General features: G+C 44.1%; 1 protein-coding gene across 4 annotated transcripts in view; it reads right to left on the reverse strand.

Annotated features, from left to right (window-relative positions):
* Positions 1–23,921, reverse strand: part of ntng2b (netrin g2b) — a 126,884-nt gene extending 102,963 nt beyond the window's left edge. Inside the window, exons 1-3 of one of the 4 annotated variants that reach the window (XM_082956180.1) lie at positions 23,700–23,921; positions 23,071–23,280; positions 21,006–21,818 (exon numbers count right to left, since the gene is read on the reverse strand). In XM_082956180.1, the coding sequence (XP_082812306.1) occupies positions 21,006–21,224 (219 nt within the window). In that variant the 5' untranslated portion in view covers positions 21,225–21,818; positions 23,071–23,280; positions 23,700–23,921. The other 3 variants (XM_082956184.1, XM_082956187.1, XM_045693045.2) reach the window with 3 other exon arrangements.
* Positions 23,922–24,248: the final 327 nt, after the last annotated feature.

Consider the following 24,248-nt stretch of genomic DNA (forward strand, 5'->3'; position numbering starts at 1 on the left):
GTTGCAGCTATGGGTGTGGTTGGAGGCGTGTCCAACCCACAGGTGCAATCTTGAATTCGACTGCGGGCCCATTGTTTGGAGAGTATTGTTTGCTACTAATTTCAGGCCTTTTTAATCAACATTCCAGATATTTTTTTGTGGAAATATACATTGAATATTTTAGAGCCATCATCTTCCATTGGACCTTTACATTTTCTGTTGGAGTATTGACTGTCTACCTGGGATTGTGTTGGTATTCTCTTTTTGTATTTTTGTAAATGTTTTTTTCATTGGTTTACAAATATTTATTTGGACTTGGGCTTCCATTCAAAGACTTAAAGACTCAACCAGAGGTTCTGGTTGGACTTATAAAACATTATTTATAAAAAAACAACCAACAATATGTTTTTTGAACACTATAATTTGTTTAAAACCATGATAGCTGTACTTTTAGTTTATGGTTGACACAGATTGTTCCATTAGCAAAGCACGTGAATGCATCCAACTCATATTCACAACTTTACAACTGGTAATTAACAACTTACCACTTGGTTATGAACGCAGCATAAGGTTTTCAGTTACATGGTGAATTTTGCTCTTTGGACTTTCGGCTCAGGACTATTCATGTGTTGTTTATGATAGAATCATTATTGTGTTGCTTATGTTGAAACCCTATGATGTTCCTATCAATACACCATTATTGCCCTGACCAATTCCCCCAATCTTATATTTCTAACAAGTTTGTGTGGTTTATGCAAGCTAGTGGTTCTATGTTCCCAGAGTCAGATCCATCTTTAGCTGCCATTATTACTCCTTGTAGAAGGTTTTTGGTGCAGGCTTTATTCCAGCCCAGTACTAACCCATCTGAATTATCTATTCAAGGTCTTGATGATTAGTTGCTCACTGCAGGTGGTAATCAGGTGTGTTACTACTGGCTGGTTTTACAGGAACAAGATAATCAGGATTGAAGACCTAACTCTCTCTAGGGGTTGGCGTCAGTGCCAAGGCCTGCAGGGTTTGGGTGTCCCTAAATGGATCTGTCTGCCGGCGCAGGGCAGGAAAGCTTGAGAAGGGGCAGCAAAGGCAGCATGGGCAGAAGTAGCCAGGGAAGGGGCAACGAGGGTAGCCAGGGCTGAGGTAGCCAGAGAAGGGTTAGCCTGGGATGATGCAAAGAGGGCAGCCAGGAAAGAGGCAGCCAGGGAGAGGCAGTCTGGGAAGGGTTATCTTGGGCAGGGGGAGGCGGCATGGCCTTGGGCCCAGTCTGGGAAAGAAATTATCTACTGACTGTTCTCTACTCCACAACACCACCAGCTGCCATCTTCCTCTCCTTCCAGCTACTCTCTCTCCCTCCCTTTCTCACTCTCGTTCTAACTCTCTCCCCACCTCTCTCCCTCCCTCCGTTTCTCACTCTCTCCCCACCGCTCTCTCTCTCTCTTTCCCCACCTCTCTCTCGCTTTCTCATGTCTATTTTTAGAGCTGGCTGATTTCTACCTTCTAAAACAAACAAACTCTGTTGTGGGACAGGAAGGTTTTTTTCTTCTTTCACACATGCACACACACACCGTCCCTCATCTGTCACTACACAGGCCCATGCACATACATGGAGGTACTCTGTTGGTTTTGGTTCAAACCAAGCCACATGAAAGACGTACTGTACGCTAACGCAGGCTTTTCGTGTGTGTGTGTGTGTGTGACTGTGTGTGTGTGACTGATCCAGCTTGATACAGTACAGGAGCATCGTCCTCAATAGAAAAAGATGGTGACCATGTTTATAGGAACTACTGTACTACTACTACTACTAATTAAAAACAATGTTTTAATTGAGAAGAAGCCATTGGTCCAAAGCTAAAAAATAATGGAAATTCACATGAGCGCCACAATGTCTACAAAACCCATGCTCTACCAAGATTTTCCAGCACACAGCTCTGGCCTACTACAGTAGCTGTGTTGGTCTATTGTACTTCAAACAATGTGTATGCAGGTTGTTTAGGATTCAAACCTTCTCAAACAGCCCAATTCAAATCAAATTGTATTTGTCACATGCGCCGACTACAACAGTGAAATGCTTACTTACAAGCCCTTAAACAACAATGCAGTTTTAAGAAAATACCAACAAAAAAATAAAGAGATAAGAATAACAAATAATTCAAGAGCAGCAGTAAGTAAATATAGCGGGGCTACATACAAAGAATGCCGGTACAGAGTCCCGGTGTCGAGGTCATTGAGGTAATATGTACATGTAGGTAGAGTTATTAAAGTGACTATGCATGGATAATATCAGAGAGTAGCAGCAGCGTAGAGGGGTGGGCAGCGGCAATGCAAATAGTCTGGGTAGCCATTTGATTAGCTGTTCAGGAGTCTTATGGCTTGGGGATAGAAGCTGTTTGGAAGCCTCTTGGACCTAGACTAGGCGCTCCAGTATCGCTTGCCGTGCGATAGCAGAGAGAACACTATGACTAGAGTGGCTGGAGTCTTTGACAATTTTTAGGGCCTTCCTCTGACACCGCCTGGTATAGAGGTCCTGGATGGCAGGAAGCTTGGCCCGGTGATGTACTGGGCAAGTACGCACTACCCTCTGTAGTGCCTTGCGGTCGGAGGCCGAGCAGTTGCCATACCAGGCCGTGATGCAACCCGTCAGGATGCTCTCGATGGTGCAGCTGTAAAACCTTTTGAGGATCTGAGGACCCATGCCAAATCTTTTCAGTCTCCTGAGGGAGAATAGGTTTTGTCATGCCATCTTCACAACTGTCTTGTTGTGGTGGGACCATGTTAGTTTGTTGGTGATGTGGACGCCACGGAACTTCAAACTCTCAACTTGCTCCACTGCAGCCCCATCGATGAGAATGGGCTCTGTCCTCCTTTTCCTGTAGTCCACAATCATCTCCTTTGTCTAGATCCCGATGAGGGAGAGGTTGTTGTCCTTGCACCACACGGCCAGGTCTCTGACCTCCTCCCTATAGGTTGTCTCATCGCTGCCGGTGATCAGGCCTACCACTGTTGTGTCATCGGCAAACTTAATGACGGTGTTGGTGTTGTGCCTGGCCGTGCAGTCATGAGTGAACAGGGAGTACAGGAGGGGACTGAGCACACACCTTTGAGGGGCCCCTGTGTTGAAGATCAGTGTGGCGGATGTGTTGTTACCTACCCTTACCACCTGGGGTGGCCCGTCAGGAAGTCCAGGATCCAGTTGCAGAGGGAGGTGTTTAGTCCCAGGGTCCTTAGCTTAGTGATGAGCTTTGAGGGAACTATAGTGTTGAACGCTGAGTTGTAGTCAATGAATAGCATTCTCACATAGGTGCAATAGAGATTACATCATCTGTGGATCTGTTGGGGCGGTATGCAAATTGGAGTGGGTCTAGGGTTTCTGGGATAATGGTGTTCTGAGCCATGGCCAGCCTTTCAAAGCACTTCATGGCTACAGATGTGAGTGCTACGGGTTGGTAGTAATTTAGGCTGGTTACCTTAGTGTTCCTGGGCACAGGGACGATGGTGGTCTGCTTGAAACATGTTGGTATTACAGATTCAGACAGGGAGAGGTTGAACATGTCAGTGAAGACACTTACCAGTTGGTCAGAGCAAGCTCGGAGTACCTGTCCTGGTAATCCGTCTGGCCGTGCGGCCTTGTGAATGTTGACCTGTTTAAAGGTCTTAATCACATCGGCTGCGGAGAGCGTGATCACACAGTCGTCCTGAACAGCTGATGCTCTCATGCGTGTTTCAGTGTTACTTGCCTCGAAGCGAGCATTGAAGTTATTTAGCTTGTCTGGTAGGCTCGCGTCACTCGGCAGCTCTCGGCTGTGCTTCCCTTTGTAGTCTGTAATAGTTTGCAAGCCCTGCCACATCCGACGACCATCGAAGCCGGTGTAGTGCGATTCGATCTTAGTCCTATATTGATGCTTTGCCTGTTTGATGGTTCGTCGGAGGGCATTGCGAGATTTCTTATAAGCTTCCGGGTTAGAGTCCCACTCCTTGAAAGCGGAAGCTCTACCCTTTAGCTCAGTGCGAATGTTGCCTGTAATCCATGGCTTCTGGTTGGGTATGCACGTACAGTCACTGTGGGGACGACGTCATCGATGCACTTATTGATGAAGCCAGTGACTAATATGGTATACTCCTCAATGCCGTCGGAAGAATCCCTGAACATATTCCAGTCTGTGCTAGCAAAACAGTCCTGTAGTTTAGCATCTGCTTCATGTGATCACTTTTTTATAGACTGAGTCACTGGTGCTTCCTGATTTAATTTTTGCTTGTAAGCAGGAATCAGGAGGATATAATTGTGGTCAGATTTACCAAATGGAGGGCGAGGGAGAGCTTTGCATGCGTCTCTGTGTGTGGAGTAAAGGTGGACTAGAGTTTTTTTTCCCTCTGGTTGCACATTTAACATGCTGATAGAAATTTGGTAAAACTTATTTAAGTTTCCCTGCATTAAAGTCCCCGGCCACTAGGAGCGCCGCCTCTGGATGAGTTTTTTCCTGTTTGCTTATGGCGGTATACAGCTCATTGATTGCGGTTTTAGTGCCTGCATTGGTCTGTGGTGGTACAAAAAATGCAGATGAAAACTCTAGGTAGATAGTGTGGTCTACAGCTTATCATGAGATTCTCTACCTCATATGAGCAAAACCTTGAGACTTCCTTAGATATCGTGCACCAGCTGTTGTTTACAAATATGCATATGCCCCCGCCCTGTGTCTTACCAGAGCCTGCTCTGCTATCCTGTCGATAGAGTTTATAACCTGACAGCTGTGTTATTAATGTTGTCGTTCAGCCACGCCTCGGTGAAACATAAGATATTACAGTTTTTAATATCCCACTGGTAATATATACATGCTTTCAGTTCATCCCATTTATTTTCTATCGATTGAACGTTAGCTAGCAGTAGCGAGGGCAAAGGCAGATTAGCCGCTCGTCGCCTGATCCTCACAAGGCACCCTGATCTCTTCCACGAAATCTCAGTTTCCTTCTCCAGCGAATGACGGGGATGAGGGCCTGTTCGGGTGTTTGGAGTATATCCTTCCCGTCCGACTCATTAAAGAAAAACTCTTCATCCAATTCGAGGTGAGTAATCGCTGTTCTGATGTCCAGAAGCTCTTTTCGGTCATAAGAGATGGTAGCAGCAACATTATGTACAAAACAAGTCACGAACAACACGAAAAAACAAACAAAATAGCATGGTTGGTTAAGAGGCAATAAAACGGCAGCCATCCACTCTGGCGCCATTATTCATACTCTAGAGGAGGTGCACCCACAATAATGTATTTGTACCACATACAGGTGTCCACATACTTTTGTTCATGTGTATATACGGATATATATATATATATACACTACATGATAAAAAGTATGTGGACATCTGCTCATCAAATATCTCATTCCAAAATCAAGAGCATTAATATGGAGTTGGTCCCCCATTTGCTGCTATAACAGCCTCCATTCTTCTGGGAAGGCTTTCCACTAGATGTTGGAACATTGCTGCGGGGACTTGCTTCCATTCAGCCACAAGAACATTAGTGAGGTTGGGCATGGATGTTGGACAATTAGGCATGGCTTGCAGTCGGTGTTCTAATTCATCCCAAAGGTGTTTGATGGAGTTGAGGTCAGGGCTCTGTGCAGGCCAGTCAAGTTCTTCCACACCGATCTCGACAATCCATTTCTGTATGGACCTCACTTTGTGCACAGGGGCATTGTCATGCTGAAACAGGAAAGGGCCTCCTCCAAACTTTTGCCACAAAGTTCAAATCAAATCAAATGTTATTTGTCACATACACATGGTTAGCAGATGTTATTAATGCGAGTGTAACGAAATGCTTGTGCTTCTAGTTCTGACCATGCAGTAATATCTAACAAGTAATCTAACCTAACAATTTGGAAGCAAATAATCATCTAGAATGTCATTGTATGCTGTAGTATTAAGATTTCCCTTCACTAAGGGGCCTAGCCCGAACCATGAAAAACAGCCCCAGACCATTATTCCTCCTCCACTAAACTTAACAGTTTGCACTATGCATTCAGGCAGGTAGCGTTCTCCTGGCATCTGCCAAATCCAGATTTGTCCGTCGGACTGACAGATGGTGAAGCATGATTCATCACTCTAGAGAACGCATTTCCACTGCTCCAGAGTCCAATGACGATGAGCTTTACACCACTCCAGCCGATGCTTGGCATTGCACATGGTTATCTTAGGCTTGTGTGCAGCTGCTTGGCCATGGAAACCCATTTCATGACACTTCCAACGAAAAGTTATTGTGCTGACATTGCTTCCAGTTTGGAACTCGGTAGTGAGTGTTGCAAAATAGGACAGACGATTTTTACGTGCCTCAGCACTCGGTGGTCCCATTTTGTGAGCTTGTGTGGCCTACCACTTCGCAGCTGAGCAGTTGTTGCTCCTAGGCATTTCCACTTCACAATAACAGCACTTACAGTTGACCGGGGCAGCTCTTGCAGGGTAGAAATTTGATGAACTGACTTGATGGTGCAACGTTGAAAGTCACTGAGCTCTACAGTAAGGCCATTCTACTGCCAATGTTTGTCTATGGAGATTGCATGGCTGTGTGCTCGATTTTATACACCTGTCAGCAACGGGTGTGGTTGAAATAGCTGAATCCACTAATTTAAAGGGGTGCCAACATACTTTTATATATATAGTGTATATATATTATTTAAACAGCAGGACACTGTAAAGTCCATTATTCATCTGAAGAGTATGAATTAGGATGCTTGAGAAGATTTGAACTCTAAGCAACCTGCATTGTTTGAAGTAAAAGAGTCCAACATAGCTACTGTTATAGGTCAAGGCTGTGTGCTGGAAAACCTTGGTAGAGCATGGGTGGAGTAAACATTGTGGCGCTCATGTGAATTTACTTTCTTTTTTGGCTTTATACCAATGCCTACTTCTCACTTAAAACATAGCTTTTACACCGGAAGGTGATTATACAACATTTTTACATGCAAAAAAAATGTAAATGTAATTTGCACTCCAGAGCCCGGTTTCCCAAAAGCATCTTAATGTAAATTCATCGTTAGAACCTTCATAGGCGCATCGTTAAATCACAGAGCTGTTTCCCAAAACCCTTGTTACTAAAGTTTCACTTGAAAACACTTGTTATTTACCGACTACCTCAGACCACTTGTAGAACAGCTAACTGCGTTGTTAGATGCTTTTTTGCCCTTCGAGTCCCTTTATACACAGAAGATCTCTGCTAAACCTTCAATCAAGATGTTTATCTGTCCCTCTGTGACCGCTGTTAACTTCAGAACAAAGTTGACTACAATACAAAGACGCCAATGTCTTTGCAATTGTTATAAACAAGCAAAGGGTAAAAATATGCTTCAAATGAAAACCGAGATGACTGCATTAAAAGATAAATACAGTAGGCTACATAGGCCTGAGTGTACAAAACATTAGGAAAACCTGCTCTTTCCATGACATAGGCTGACCAGGTGAATCCAGGTGAAAAATATGATCCCTTGTTGATGTCACCTGTTAACCTGTCTACACTGATTTGAAGTGGATTTAAAGTTGGATTTTTAAGCTTTGAGACAAATGAGACATGGATTGTGTATGTGTGCCATTCAGAGGGTAAATGGGTCAGACAAAAGATTTAAGTGCCTTTGAACGGAGTATGGTAGTAGGTGCCAGGTGCACCAGTTTGAGTGTGTCAAGAATTGCAATGCTGCTGGGTTTTTCACGCTCAACAGTTTCCTGTGTGTATCACAAGTGACCAAACATCCAAAGGACATACAGCTAACAGCAGACCAGTGGTAAAAAAAGCAGGTCATTGATGAAAGAGGACAAAGGAGGCTGACACAAATTGTGTAGAATTCTGGAGTTAGTCCACTGACAGTCCAGTACAACATTGGTACCCAAAGACCCATAAAAGAATGCACAACTTGTTGTACCTTGACACAAATGGTGTATGACATCTGTCGACATTACAGAGTTGCACTTATTTCAGCTCAAAAATAAAACTGCGAGTGCAGTGGGCTACAGAACTGAAACACTGGACAATGTGAAAAACATTGCCTGGTCTGATGAATCCCGGTTCCTGCTGTTACATGCTGATGGAAGGACTAGGGTATGGAGAAAACCACGAGTACATGCATCCATCATGTTGTGATGGAAGGACTAGGGTATGGAGAAAACCACGAGTACATGCATCCATCATGCCGTGTGTCAATATTGCAGGCTGGTGGTGTGTTTTCATGACACACATTGGGCCCCTTGATAAAAGTGGAGCAACGTTTGAATGCCACAGAATATCTGAACATCATTGTCAATCAGGTGCATCCCTTCATGGCAAGAGTGTATCCATCTGCAAATTGATTTTTGCAGCAGGATAATGCCCCATGCCACAAGGTTAGGATTGTCCTGGAATGGTTCCACAAACATGACTGTCACGGTTGTCGTAGGAAGGAGAAGCGGACCAAAGTGCAGCGTGTGTGTCGTTCCACATTTTATTTACACTGTGAAACTATGCAATACATAAATAAACTGAATGACAAAAACAACAAACCGTGACGCAGAGGTGAAACATACACTGACTCAAAGATAATCTCCCACAAACCCAGGTGGAAAAGAACGTACTTAAGTATGATCTCCAATTGGACCAGCTGCCTCTAATTGGAGATCATCCCAAACAAAACCCAACATAGAAATACAAAACTTGAACCTGACAACATAGAAAAACTAAACTAGAAAACCCCCGTCACACCCTAACCTACTTTACCATAGAAATTTACAGCTTTCTAAGGTCAGGACGTGACAGTACCCCCCCCAAAGGTGCGGACTCCGTACGTACCAAAACAACAAAAGAACCAAAAACAAAAAGAGGCTTAGGGAGGGTGACAAATGTCTATGGTGGCTCTGGTGCAGTAAGCAGAACCTTTTCATCCCGCGGATCCTCCAACAGAGGAGGCGGCTCCGGTTCGGGGTGTAACCCCCGCTCCGCCCACTGATCCCTCTGCTTTTGTGCCACCGGACCGTGGATCGTCGAAGGAACCGGACCGTAGATCGTCGCCGGAGGTTCCGGACCGCAGGCCGTCTCAGGAGGTTCCGGACCGCAGGACGTCTCAGGAGGTTCCGGACCGCAGGCCATCTCAGGAGGTTCCGGACGGGGAACTGTCGCCGGAAGCTCCGGACGGGGAACTGTCGCTGGAAGCTCCGGACGGGGAACTGTCGCTGGAAGCTCTGGACTGGGAATGCACACTGGGGGCCTGATGCGTGGGGCTGTCACAGGTGGTGCCAGACTGGTAACATGCACTTCAGGGCGAATGCGGGGAGCAGGAACAGGACACCCCGGACTGGGCAGGCACGCTGAAGGCCTGATGCGTGGGGCTGGCACAGGTGGTGCCAGACTGGTAACATGCACTTCAGGGCAAGTGCGGGGAGCAGGAACAGGACACACCGGACTGGGAATGGGCACTGGAGGCCTGATGCGTTGGGCTGGCACAGGTGGCGCCAGACTGGTAACACGCAACTCAGGGCAAGTGCGAGGAGCAGGCACAGGGCGTACCAGGCTGAATTGACTCACTGGAGGCCGGGTACGTGGGCCAGGCACAGGATATACTGGGCCGTGGAGGCGCACTGGAGATCTCGAGTGTAGAGCTGGCACAACCCGTCCTGGCTGCTCAACCTAGCTCGACAAATGCGGGGCGCAGGCACAGATCGCACCGGGCTGTGAACGCGCACTGGCGACACAGTGCGCATCACCGCATTACACAGTGCTTGCTTCGTCACTCACTCCCCACGGTAAGCACGGGGAGTTGGCTCAGGTCTCCAACCTGACTCTGCCAATCTCCCCGTGTGCCCCCCCCCCAAAAAAAATGTTTTGGGGCTGCCTCTCGCACTTGCCTCGTGGTTGGTATAGTGCCTCGTAATATCGCCGCTCCGCTTCCGCCTCCTCAATGTCTTCTTTAGGACGGCGATACTCCCCAGCCTGCCTCCAGGGTCCTTTCCCGTCCAATATCACTTCCCAAGTCCACTGGGCCATTCCACGCTGCTTGGTCCTTTGGTGGTGGGAGATTCTGTCACGGTTGTCGAAAGGAGGAGCGGACCAAAGTGCAGCGTGTGTGTCGTTCCACATTTTATTTACACTGTGAAACTATGCAATACATAAATAAACTGAATTGACAAAAACAACAAACCGTGACGCAGAGGTGAAACATACACTGACTCAAAGATAATCTCCCACAAACCCAGGTGGGAAAAAACCCTACTTAAGTATGATCTCCAATTAGAGACAATGAGGACCAGCTGCCTCTAACTGGAGATTTACATTTACATTTAAGTCATTTAGCAGACGCTCTTATCCAGAGCGACTTACAAATTGGTGGATTCACCTTATGATATCCAGTGGAACAACCACTTTACAAGGATTACTTTATCCTATCCTAGGTATTCCTTAAAGAGGTGGGGTTTCAGGTGTCTCCCCGCATTCGCCCTGAGGTGCGTGTTACTAACTGTCACGTCCTGACCTTAGATCATCCCAAACAAAACCCAACATAGAAATACAAAACTAGAACCTGACAACATAGAAAAACTAAACTAGAAAACCCCCCTGTCACGCCCTGACCTACTCTACCATAGAAAATAACAGCTTTCTAAGGTCAGGATGTGACAATGTCTATGCTTACTGAAGTGGCCTGCCCAGTCACCAGATCTGAATCAAATTGAGCATCTGTGGGATGAGATTGAATGAAATATTCAGAGTAGAGATCCACTACCAGCCAACTTGACACAACTGTGGGAAGCATTGGAGTCAACATGGGCCATTATCCCCGTGTAACGCTTTCGACACCTTGTAGAGTCCATGCCCAGAGGTATTGAGGCTATTCTGAGTGAAAAAAGGGGTGCAACTCAATATTAGGAAGGTGTTCCTAATGTTTTGTACACTGTGTATTTCAATCATATTTAAATATATGTCATGTTCAATCAACTGAGTTCTATTTAGCTAATTGTAGGCTACCGTCTGTAATTTTTGCCTCAATTTCATGATGTGTAGGCCTAACAACATGTGGTCAATGATGTGCCAAATATTCGATTTAGTGCATAGCCTAAGCATTAGAATAAGCCTCCTCAATATTTGCAGCCATAGGTGATATTTTCTTTCTAGGAGCTGACCCATGGTCAGTATCTAATGTTAACGTAAGATATGAATGGAGAACGCTGATCCGAGAGCAGCGCTGCCTTTCTTTCGATCCTATCAGTATCGACACATGCTCTAACAACGCACTTATTGAAAGTTCTCCCTACGTGGTGTTTTGGGAAACGCATGAGTTCTTTGGCCGTTATAGAAACGATACATTGTTAAAACACTCGTAAGCTTAAGTTCCATCACTATCGGGAAAACGGGCCACGGCTATTTATGCAAAACATGCGGATTCTCCCTTTAAAGAGGGGTGGGGGGTGAATATCAACAGCTGCTTTACATTAAGAACATACCAGTTCCTGTAAGTGACTCTTAAAGTACTGAATATGTCGGCTGAGTGAATATTAGGAAAGAAAACAAAAATTCAGGGCGAGTCCCCACAGACTCCCCTCCAGTTTTTTACTTTTACTTTACTAAGGGGACCTATGTCGACATCTTTTGGGCATCTTTTTCTTTGTTTGGTGCAGTCCGGACTGGCCTCGACTTCAACGTCCAAGACGGGACTCCCAAAAAACAAGTGACTTCATCAGGGGGGAAAGTAGAATTAATTTCTTCCCGGTACGGAACCTCCTATATGTGCACGCACTTCCGTGTGCAACAACATTTTTTATGTGGTAATCATAGAATTTAATTAATTAATTAATTCAATGGGATCTCTGTGGGCCTAGTCATTTATCTTTTAAAATGCATTACCAGTCATGATGTTTTCATCTGATTGTCAGACAATCACGTCAAAGGGCTCCATTACTAAGCTACCTGCACACGTTCATCCACTCACAACATATTACCAGCCTTCAAACAGTGGTGAAAAGGAAAGAGACTGTTACTCAAAACACCACAAAGTGTCATGACATTTGGCGATTGGCATTAAGCCAGAATTTGTGTCCACTGCTATCGGCACACGTCTCGGTCTTGGCCACTCATTCTGCCTTGGCAAAATTCGATCTATTTGTTGAAGCCTATCGCATTTTCTAGTGTAGGCTATACCACCCGTTTTCAAGTCCATTTGATCATTTTTCATGCCTCTGACATGCAGTAATGATAAAAGTGGTGTAATAGCCTACAGTTTTGACATTTTGTTTTAGTTATTGTGTTAGGCTCATGTTTTAACAGTAAGGTGTACAGCCTTACTTTCACCTCTGCTTTAATGTTCCTAACCTGCTGGTATGTTCTCCTAACCTGTTATGAAAAAGTTGTAGCTGTATCGAAGGGGAAAGTTTTTAGGGAATCTCATCCATGGACGTTGATTTTTGTTCTGGTCCGGACCAAATCTGAACCAAACATAGATGTCTATGTTTGTTTCTGATTTGGTGCGATCTGGACTGGCCTTGATTTGTCCCAAACAATGTTTGGTACAGATTTGGTCTAGTCCGTACTGGACCAAATCTGAACCAAGCATAGACATCTATGTTTCCCAAGTTTGGACAGCACCGTACAGTAGAGTAGTGGTTCTCAAACCTATCCATGTGGACCCCAGGTTGTTCCATGTAATTGATCTATTCCAGAGCTAGCACACATGATTCAACTTGTTTACTAATCCTCAAGCTCTTGAATAGTTAGTTCAGAGCTAAAGCAAAAATCTATTTTCCACATACGGAAAATACATATTTTAAACTTCCTGAAAATACTTATTTTCACCTTTCATTCAGAACCTAAAATGAACCTAACTTAAATGTCTGGAAAATGTGTATTTTAATTTTAATAATTTTGCTTACTAAGTTCAGATCTTTGGGAATACACTGAAAAGTAACTTGACACTTGGTCAGTCAGTGCAAATTTGGATTAAAATGGCATGAAGAAAATTGCATTGCCAGAGGAGGGTGTACTGAATTAATGCATCATAATGTAACGGCTGGAATTTTTTGTGGTTGTTCGAATAGCGACATGTCTGTTGATCTAGCTAATTAGCTATACTCACTGTAATGCTCAGCCGATGCGCTACTTGCAAGTGCATTGGCCAGGTTTTTTAGCAAGACAATTTGTTTTATCAGCTACAGTTTGTGTTGTTAGAGGCTGGTCTTGGTTGAGGAAATGTAGGGTAGCTAGCAGGGTTTGTGCTGAAAATGACATCTGGCTGCACACGTAGCTATCTAGCCAGTTTGACTGTAGCATGCCGGAGTAGATAGATGTATTATAAGTTAGCAGCGTGGCAGTTTCCCAAAGTTTGGTGTTGACTATGAACTTTACTTAGCTAGCTAGCTTGCTATGCTGTATGGAAGAATGTAGCTAGCTAGCATATATTGTCAACATTGAGTTGTGGATGGTGCACAATCTATACAGCTATGGAACAGTCTTGTTGGCTTGTAGCTACTGGCTAGTTGGCTAGCTATCTGGCTATAATAGCAGCCAAGGATGTTCGCTAGCTTATTTGTTGGTGCTCTGATTTAGTTTACACAGATGACTTCAACCATATGAAAAACCATCCATAGCAAAATATACCTAGCTACCTAGCTTCTTTTGCTTGTAGCTTTCTTCTCATCTACTGGTGTTAGCTAGCTAGCTACAGCTGCTAGCCTGCAAGCTGCTTCTGTTGCACAGCAACCAAGTTGTTGGTCCTGGTTTTAGAACTCTGGGATTCGGCTGAAAATACATTTGCATTGTTATAAATGCTACAAAAGGCAGCACATCGTTGGTTTTTAATTGACTGAAATGTGCACATGGGAGCGATAAATTAAACATTTTAGAAAAACTGTTGCACCTACTGTAGAAACGTATTCGGTTCAAATGGATCCAAGTCTAATTGTCCCCTTATGGACGCTGTAGTGTCTAGAATTTGAGCAAGGTTTGGGCAAAACAATTGTCTGATAACCTTAATGCTAACAACGCTGTTTAAAATATGTTATAGTGGTTCTCAAAAACGGCCAGACGCATCATGACGAGAGGCGGAGAGTGTGTTGTGTACCTACAATCAAGTTGATTCATTTTCATCAACGTTGGTGTCATATTGGCTTAGATATAATAGTAGGGAGATTTGAATTTAACATTGAGCTTCAATCAATCCTTACTAATAATACATGGGACTATTATAAACTGAGTAGTTCGAGCCCTGAATGCGGAATGGCTGACAGCTGTGGTATATCAGAACTTATACCCCCCCGGGCCTTATTGCTTAAATATAGCGCTTTTCAATGACTGAAAGTCACATTTTGGTTCTGGTCAAGATTCTACCAGCCGTGTTTAGCACTAACTGAAGTTTATTTAGTCCCTTATCCGGGTAGCCAGAGAGTAGAGCATTACAGTAGTCTAATCTAAAAGTGACATAAGCATTGATTAGCTTTTCTGCATCAATTTTGGACAAAAGGTTTCAGATTTTTGCAATGTTACGAAGATTGAAAAAAGCTGTGCTTGAAATATTCTTGATATGTTCAGCAAAAGAGAAATCGGGGTCCAGAGTAACGGCAAGTTTTTTTTGAGACGACTGTAAAAGCATCAAGATGAATTGTCAGATCCAACAGAATATCTCTTTGTTTCTTGGGACCTAGAACTAGCATCTCTGTTCTGTCCGATCTTTAAAATAAAATGTTTGTCTAAAACACAGGCCTCCAGGGTAGGCAATTTTGGGGCTTCACTGTGTTTCATCGAGATGTACAGCTGTGGGTCGTCCGCATAGCAATGAAAGATAACATTGTGTTTCCGAATGACATCACCAAGAGGTAAAATATGTAGTGAAAACAATAGTTGTCCTAAATTGAAACCTTGAGGAACACCGAAACATACAATTGATTTGTCAGAGGACAAACCACACACACACACACACGGCCAGATCAGCCAGGTAACCCGTGATACAAGTCAGTATTTGAGTATTCCAAAGGTTGCCAGTTTGAATCCAGCAATAGAAAGTATTTTTTTTAACATGTATTTTTATTTTAAGCCTATTTGGACTGAATGCCTAACCTTAAGATTCCTGAGTTAATACCTAACCTTAAGATTCCTGAGTTAATACCTAACCTTAAGATTCCTGAGTTAATACCTAACCTTAAGATTCCTGAGTTAATACCTGACCTTAAGATTCCTGAGTTAATACCTAACCTTAAGATTCCTGAGTTAATACCTAACCTTAAGATTCCTGAGTTAATACCTAACCTTAAGATTCCTGAGTTAATACCTAACCTTAAGATTCCTGAGCTAACCTTAAGATTCCTGAGTTAATACCTAACCTTAAGATTCCTGAGTTAATACCTAACCTTAAGATTCCTGAGTTAATACCTAACCTTAAGATTCCTGAGTTAATACCTAACCTTAAGATTCCTGAGTTAATACCTAACCTTAAGATTCCTGAGTTAATACCTAACCTTAAGATTCCTGAGTTAATACCTAACCTTAAGATTCCTGAGTTAATACCTAACCTTAAGATTCCTGAGTTAATGCCTAACCTTAAGATTTCAGAGTTAATGTCTGAACTTAAGTTAATGCTTCAACCTTAAACACTTTGAAATTTGACTATTGGAACAACTTCTAAATTTTATGTTTTAGAAACGTCTAATTCTGACTCGAGACTGTGAGAGCTGGTAGGACCAGATAGCTAGCAACATTGACAAGAAGCTCACGTGGTGAATGATGAGTGGCTCATTTAATCATGTTCTTGATACCATGTCTTGTTTTTAGGTATTGTGACTGATGTCACGTCTATGCTAACATAGCTAAAGTTCACTAGTTAGCTAACCAACAACTGTAACGATGTATTTGAGAGACAACAAGTGCTCATTGTGCAACTTTATATATGTTTTCAATAAACATTGGAGACAAAATATGGTTGTCAACAATCTAAGCCAACCCTGTTTTGCCCCATAGTTGCACACGCGTTGGTTTTGTTTCTAAACAACCAACCCATCTATGGGACTCAAACCATTTCAGCCCCACAGCGCTGTCCACCAATGCATACACGTAGGCACATGCCGAACTGCCCTAACACACGCACACACACACGCACCAACATATACTGTAGACAAACAGATTCTCAGTTTGTTACTTATTCCAATGAACACCAAGATGGCATTTTTTTACTTATCTAAATAAAGGATTTTGAGAGAGTGAACGAGTGCACACTTCGGGGAAGGAAGGAAGTATGCAGAATGGTAAACCCAGAAGAAAGGCTTCACCGTAGCCTTTACATAAGAATTTGTTCTTAACTGACTTGCCTAGTTAAATAAAGGTTAAATAAATAAAAAAGTTAATAAATAAAGATCCCAGCCGGTACTAGAAATGGCTGACTAAGAAGAATCTGATTTCAATAAAAATTTCACTCAATCAAATGTATTTATAAAGCCCTTTTTACATTAGCAGATGTCACAAAGTTCTCAAAGATGCTGCATGGTCATTCTGATGTCTGCATTGGTCATGCAGAATTTAAGGTGACAATGCCTCTGCAGAAGTCTGGGCATTCATACTTCTTGCGCTTCGCAAGTAGTGCAGCGCTGTTGAGCAGAGCTGTTGTGAAGGAAGTTGTCAAAGAAGTGAGTTTGTGTTAACACAGGACCTCCCGCCCCCACCTACCGTCAACCAATCACGTCAATGCGGAGGTATATGGAGCCCTCCGCATTGTTAAAACTTTCGGGAGGCGCACGGCAAGAGCAGCCTCTGCGTGCCTCTGGAGGCACCGCAATTGCATCACACCCTCAAGCGTAAATTGGCTTTTATACAGAAACCTCAAAGAGCACGCAATGCAGATGTAGAAGCACGGTGGCTAGGAAAAACTCTAGAAAGGCAGGAACCTAGGAAGAAACCAGGCTCTGAGGGGTGGCCAGTCCTCTTCTGGCTGTGCCGGTGGAGATTATAAGAGTACATTGCCACTAAGGCTAGATCGTTTGCGTTGGTTATCAACGGCACAGCGCAAACAGAAAGGACATCTGAGGAAATAGGCATCATTCTGAGTGCAGCTACCCCCCCCCCCCCCCCCCCCCACTCCTCCCCTATGAAACATTCCGGGAGAAGGGAAGAAGCCTACGGATGGGGAATGGAATGTACCATGGTGGCTAGCATCCTGGGGTCCTTGTAAGGTAGAAGCCCATTAAGGAGAGCATCAATATTTCATTGCTCAGAAACATAATTGTAGAAGTTTCCAGCAGCAGGCCCGAGCTGGGCCCTGCCATTAGGGGCAAGATACAGGACACCCAAGCATTTCTTTCCCTCTCTCTCTTCTTCCTCTCTCTCTCTCTCCTGAGGAGTGATCACTGGAGAGGGCTTTCTCAGGCCATCAGCGGTTACCGCTACTTCTACATTAAACAAATGATTAACCATTTGGTATCCGAGGAAGGAGCATATCTGCTCTGCTTCACATTGTTAAATGATCCCGGAGTCCTGTTGTTAGTCTCAATAGTGGGAGGGCCTCTACTGTGTGTGTGTGTGTGTGTGTTTCTGAGACATCAGTGAATAATGAGTGAATCTATTAAATTCCTGTATCTCTGCCTTTGGTTGGAAGTCATCGCTCATCTGATTACCTCACTGACTCATTGACTGGGCAGCTAACAGAGACTGCCCAGCCAGGTGGTACTGAACCCAACACATTAAGTAAACACATCTCAGATCGTGTCAAGTTGTGACAATTAAAAGGAAGCGGTATGCTGTAGCTCAGCCAAAGATGGCCTAAGTCTCAAACGTTCAAATCGTCCTACTTTTAGAGTTTCATTCCACTAAACAACCGAGGTGGGAAATACACATTGAGACTTGCATAGTAATGCCCACTATTCTCCTGCAGTTCTCCACCCTCACCCAGTGAGTGTTCTTGAAATGAGAGGTACTCCCCCCTCTCAATACTTTATGCCCTTTACCAGGCGAAATTTGAAGTCCTTCGAAAACCCAATCAAGCCGGATGACAGTCTGCCAACACAATGCAAACAACACCCCGGGACCATTCTCAGTGAGCTCCAGCCCATTGCCAAGTAATTTCACTGGTGTCATGACTTTTGGAGCCCGCCAAACTTGGCCAAAGCCCACCCGAGCCCGCTTGAATTCACGCCGCATCAGGAGGTTCCGACCTGCCTAAGCCAAATAAAATTGTATTTCTTTCCTCCAGCTCTTTCCTTTGAGTGAAAATTCAGCTATCACCTTCTACTGTGTTATTTAACACCTCCAACAAACTAGGCTTTCCCAAAGTCATGCTGAGATAGGCTAGTGTTGATTGCAAATGACACACAATGTGATAAGTTACGCCTTTCTCAGATGTTCACTGGATTCTAGTGGGTGGGGGTGTGTGGGGGGGTACTACCCACCCCTGAAATATGATTGGCCACCCTTGGTTGATGAAAGCAGCGCAGAGGTGTAAGATGGCCAGGTAACTACTGTTTGATTTGACAGGAAACTAAACTAGGGTTTTTAATTACGGTGCTAAGATAGTGTGTAGCAGCTAGTTGCTGTATGGCATGTGTTTGTCCTAGAATTGTATGCATGTCCCTTATCGACTGACGTGAATGAAGCTACAGTACACCGAGGTGATCATGGATGCAGTCATTTTGGCTTGTTTTTGTCACTCTCTAAATAGCATTGTTTTTGCCGCTCTCTAAATAGCATTGTTTTTGCCGCTCTCTAAATAGCATTGTTTTGTCGCTCTCTAAATAGCATTGTTTTTGCCGCTCTCTAAATAGCGTTGTTTTTGCCGCTCTCTAAATAGCGTTGTTTTTGCCGCTCTCTAAATAGCGTTGTTTTTGCCGCTCTCTAAATAGCGTTGTTTTTGCCGCTCTCTAAATAGCGTTGTTTTTGCCGCTCTCTAAATAGCGTTGTTTTTGCCGCTCTCTAAATAGCGTTGTTTTTGCCGCTCTCTAAATAGCGTTGTTTTTGCCGCTCTCTAAATAGCGTTGTTTTTGCCGCTCTCTAAATAGCGTTGTTTTTGCCGCTCTCTAAATTGCGTTGTTTTGCCGCTCTCTAAATAGCGTTGTTTTGCCGCTCTCTAAATAGCGTTGTTTTTGCCGCTCTCTAAATTGCGTTGTTTTTGCCGCTCTCTAAATAGCATTTTAGAACTTTATTTAGAAATGCAGTAGGACCTAATTCAGCTTTCTATAAATTCCTTGGGTGGGAAAAACAATTCCTTGGAGGGGGCGTTAGCACTGAACATGATGTATCTAACTTGAATATTTTCATTTTCAAATGGATTAATTTGAATAAATTAGGGCAGATACAAATTAAGAGTTGAAACAGTTATTCAATGCAATTGTGGCAGAGCCTGGGGAGAGGCCACTGTCATGGACCAGAGCTAAGAGGGTCTCAGGGTACAGAGGCTCAGTGAGGCAGAGTAAATGCTTCAAACTTAGGCTCTATTACATAATTTACCAAACACAAATGCTTATAAATAAGGAACTTAAAGTATAACTTTAATAACAAAGGTTATCTTAAACTCAAAGTATTTTTATCCGTAACCTATCTTCTTCTTATTTAAGGCAGACTGTATTTCCGCCACCTACTTACTATACGGGGTATTGAAACAACAAAACAAAAATCAATTTGCGGGAATGGAGGGTGGGACCCGGCAACATACATAAAAATAATAAAAACCATCCCACTCCTTCAGTCACAGTTCAAATCACATCCCTAAACAGGTGCCTGTGAGGACAGAGCATTCATCGACAGGATTCCTTGTAATGCCTCTGCTGTAAAATCCCTGAGTCCCAAAAAACGTTCAGCTGCACTCAGAATGATGCCTATTTCCTCAGATGTCCTTTCTGTTTGCGCTGTGCCGTTGATAACCAACGCAAAAAATGCTACAAAGTCCACCTTCTTAACATGCAACATGTCAGGATCCCTCTGACAAGGAATATTCTCTGGTGCCTCTACTCCTACTACCATTACTTCCTCAACCACACTCCTTTCTTCCACTCTTCTCACCGCCTCCAGATAGGAGACATGCTGGACAGCCCTTATTCTTACCACCTCCGTCTCCTTCACCCTAACAGGACACTTCAGAAATGTGGGTGCATGTTCACCACCACAATTGCGGCATTTGGCTCAGCTGGTATACGATACCCCTCCTGTCTACATACACTTGACACATTACCAAATATTTTGCATTTATCACACTGCATGGGTTTGGGCATGAAGGCTCTCACAGGGTATCTCATAAAACCTAAATGCATGTGAGAAGGGAGAGACTCTTCATGAAAAAACTATAGAATGGATGGAGTGGGCTTCCTCACTCCACCCATCATGCAGGTCAGTCAGTGTGCACCAACCACTCGATCCAATTCTTCACATATGCTTTGCATTCACTTCTAGTGCCACCCCAGAGATAACACCCTTGATAGGCACCCTGCTTCGAAGATCCACACACGACACATTCCAATCCGATTTCTTGTTGAGGCGCAGAGCAAGCTCCTTCTGTTCCATAGATTCACAACAACAACAATACTCTCATCAACGCCACCTCATGCAATGCATCCACCATTTTTATAGAGACTTCAATCGGATCTCCCAGGTAACATCGATCCAAAAGACCTTACTCTGACCAAAAAATAATCAGAACTAGGCTTGGATTTACTAGATTCCACTACCACTTCACTTCTCTTGTTTCCTTTTGTATTCTCCACTGGAATGCAATCCTTCTCTCTCATCTCCTCTTGACATGCCATCTGATTCAAACGGAACATCCGCTTCTGCCATTTTCCCCCTCCAATCATCTCAGGACACAGCATTATCTGCTGCTGTCTCTTTTTCCCCCAAATGTGAGCAGCTGCAGCCTAGACAACTGTTGGGGCTGATTGACCAGTGTTAGTTTAAGACAATTTTCAAAGCTATTTCTGATACACGTTGCTGATTTCCCATGTCCACCCAGAACTTGTGCTTGGTCCCCCCTAGGCCTCCAAACTAAACAAATCATTGCCCCTGCTCACAGCAGCAACTTCAGACATCAAGTTCAGTGCAATCCAATAAACCAACCACGCCACTTATTCAACTTACCAGAGTGCAGAATCTCTCAGGTGGGTTCCCACAGGTGATGCCTGGCGGGTCCACCTTGACCCGCATGTAGTCCTTCATGGACTGGGCCTTGGGCTGGCATGCATACTGCTCCCACACCGCGCCATCGTCCGTGCTCACCAGGGACTTGCACAGGTCGTACTGGCCCAGTGTCAAGGAGGCGAAGCAGTGCAGGAGGAGCAACACGGCCTGACAGAGCATGGCAGGTCCTGGGAAATCCACGAGCGGGGTCCGACGATGAGTGGGGTCTGGCGGTGAAGGGCAAGGGGGGCAACGGTAGTCAGAGCTTGGGCGAAAAGCATGGAATGCGACTAGGGATCATACGGAGACAGAAAGTAACTTTGGTATCACCATGATGAGTCTGCGCGCTCAACTGAGCGATAGGGGACGGTTCAGTGATGATGGACAACAAATACAAATGCACTAAGATAAATAACTGTAGAGCCGTTCAATTGAAGTGGACACACAAATAATCACGGCTTCTTTAGGAAATTACACTTTATTGTTTTGACGCCTGGTTTGGAAAAGACTGACAAAAAATGGACCAGGGGGAGGCGAAAGTCACCATGAAACTTCACATCTAGTTCAACCATAGTGGTGCCAGTGCTGCGGTGGTGGTGGCGGTAGGGGTCGTTGGGATATCAGCAGAACAAATCCATACTTCAGAGGTCCTTTTCCGCTGGGAGAGACAGGAGCTGTCCGCTACGAGGGATGATGAGGGAAAGGTGACTACGTACTTAGATACATCCATCAGGTCGTGGCACACCGATCCGGCGCCTTGCCTCAGTGATAGTCCTGGGAAAATGAAGGGGAATTATGAAAATATTAGATATTATAGAGCGAAAGAGAGAGAATATTATATACTACAGATATTATTGAGAGAGGGAGGTAGAGAGAGAGAGAGAGAGAGAGAGAGCACACACTACAGTATACCTATCAGTGAGTAGGTCTAGTTTATCTTGATCATCCCATTTTTCTAATTTTCCGAGATGGGACATTTCGTTTCTTATATTTACTATCTGAATTTCCAAGAAATAGATCAAAACCATGAAGACTGATAAGGATGAGATTTGTAGCAAACAGATGTTTGTATGTAATGCTGTATGTCATCGTGCATGTAACATATTTCAGAGAGAATATTTCGAGAGTTACACAAGAGCTTTTAAGTCATACAGGGTTTGATGCCACGTTTCAAAAGTTGCGTGTGTGAGTGTGCTTTGGGGTGAGCTGTATCGGATTGTTCATTATAGAGTGGAAAGTTCGTCCCCTTCCTTTGAAAAATAAGTCTGTATGCGTTATATACATGGGAAAGGGGGGGCGGGCGTAAACTAGCAAAGTGAATGTCACCCCACCACTTATTTCATTCGTTCCATGAAACATGAAGCGTCCTAGCGTCAACTGCATCACCATGCATTAATTTAAACACGTTTATTGCTGACATGGCGCTTAGTAAATTATTACGCACACCTCTGCTGTCCTGGTTGCGCCGCTGCGTAAATACACGTGCCGGTGCCGCCTATGCGTGAGAGTTTGAATTGGCATCCAAATGCTAGAAGACCAGAGGTCACAAAATGCGTTTAATGGGAATGACAATGACCCTCTTCACTGACTGGCTACGATGTGGCCAGAATCCCCAAAATATGTATTCCACGAAAATTAGGTGAAGCTTTGTTCAGTTTATAGTTTTGAAGTGCCAAAAGCGGTTCTCTGGCTCGAAATACCTTATAGGGTGTGTCTGACAGACTGCTGCTTCTGCTCGCTTCAGCAGCCCGAATCGAAAGAAGCAACCGTTCAGGCTGCATTTAATTTGGTCATACATAACATTATTTCTAAACATTTATATAAAGTGACAACTTTGGAATTTATTATAGAGTAGGCCTAACAATATTTAGAGTAGTGAGTGACAATTTAGTCAAATAGTCTCGAAGTGAGCGTTGCGTTTTAGTCTCACTCCGAATAGGTCTCGTAATCTCCTCAGAATTTATTTTAACAGTCAAACATTCTGAAGCGGGTCAGATTTATTAGATAAAACACTTAGCCTACTTACTTCGAAGGTTCATCTGGGAGAGCCACTCCGTGTCCCATTATTATACGAACGCCCCTCTGCCATAAGCCCCGCACGGCTCCATTCACTACCGGGCTCCCGTCGTGGTGTAGGCTACTGTACTCCACTCTGGTTATCTGATGCGGTCTCCTTGTTAGTTTTTTCTCGTGCCGGTTACTTTTTTATTACACCACGGATGACCGTGTCCTAGATCTGGAAATGGGAATTGGAGAAAAAAAGCGAAAGCGTGAATTCCAGCTTGAAGGAGTATCAAAAGTATGCAAATATTGACTTTGATGATGGTCTGGTGCTCGAACTTTCCCACTTTACAAGCTCAGCTTTACCTGGGATGTTAAAGCACAGAAAGATGTTCCACGCAGAAAGAAAAAAAGCTTTCTGGAAAATCTCCCCCTTGCGCGCTCTCTCTTCTCTCCTCTTTTCTCTCTCTCTCCTCTCCTCTCTCTCTCTCTCTCTCTCTCTCTCTCTCCTCTCTTCTTTCTCTCTCTCTCTCTCTCTCTCTCTCTCTCTCTCTCTGTTAATGCCTGTGCTAAATCCTTTTTACCATCTCTTTCAATCACTATCCGGGCTTTTATCTGCTAGCCTGAGCCAGGGCGGGTTGCGCAACTTCTTACCCGCTCTCGACGCTCTCTCTCACCGGCCAAGCGGCACCAAACTGAACCGTCCCACCATCTGATCAGCAAGCGCTGCTTAAAGGAACAGCGGAGAAGTGGCGGTATAGCCTACTGTGTCATCCACTGCGTCCGAGCGTTCAGAGAGTTGTATCAGAAATGTTTAGCAGCAGATAAGCCAGAGTTGTTTGCTCACGTTGAAGGAAGTGGTGGATAGAGGGCGGTTTAGATACAGGACATAAACCACCGTTCGGGTTTACAGAGCCATTTTTGTTGGCTATTAAAGCTGTCTGTGCAAAAGAGAAGGCGCGTACCGCTATTACAATCAGCCATACATAGCACGTTGGATCAATTGGATCAATTGCAAAATGCAGCGCTGCCTATACACGTTTTGTAATGTAATACATACCAGAATCTATTACTTTAATTTAACAAATACTACTGTTTAGTTTTTTTTTAGGCCAATGAGAATAATGGCAAGATAATCACAACACATTGAAGCGCCCATGAAGTCTAGGCCTAGTTAAATTGTTTGCATAACAAAATTGTAAG

The sequence above is a fragment of the Salmo salar genome, chromosome 01 (assembly GCF_965601325.2).
Source record: "Salmo salar chromosome 01, fSalSal1, whole genome shotgun sequence".
Classification (NCBI taxonomy): domain Eukaryota; kingdom Metazoa; phylum Chordata; class Actinopteri; order Salmoniformes; family Salmonidae; genus Salmo; species Salmo salar.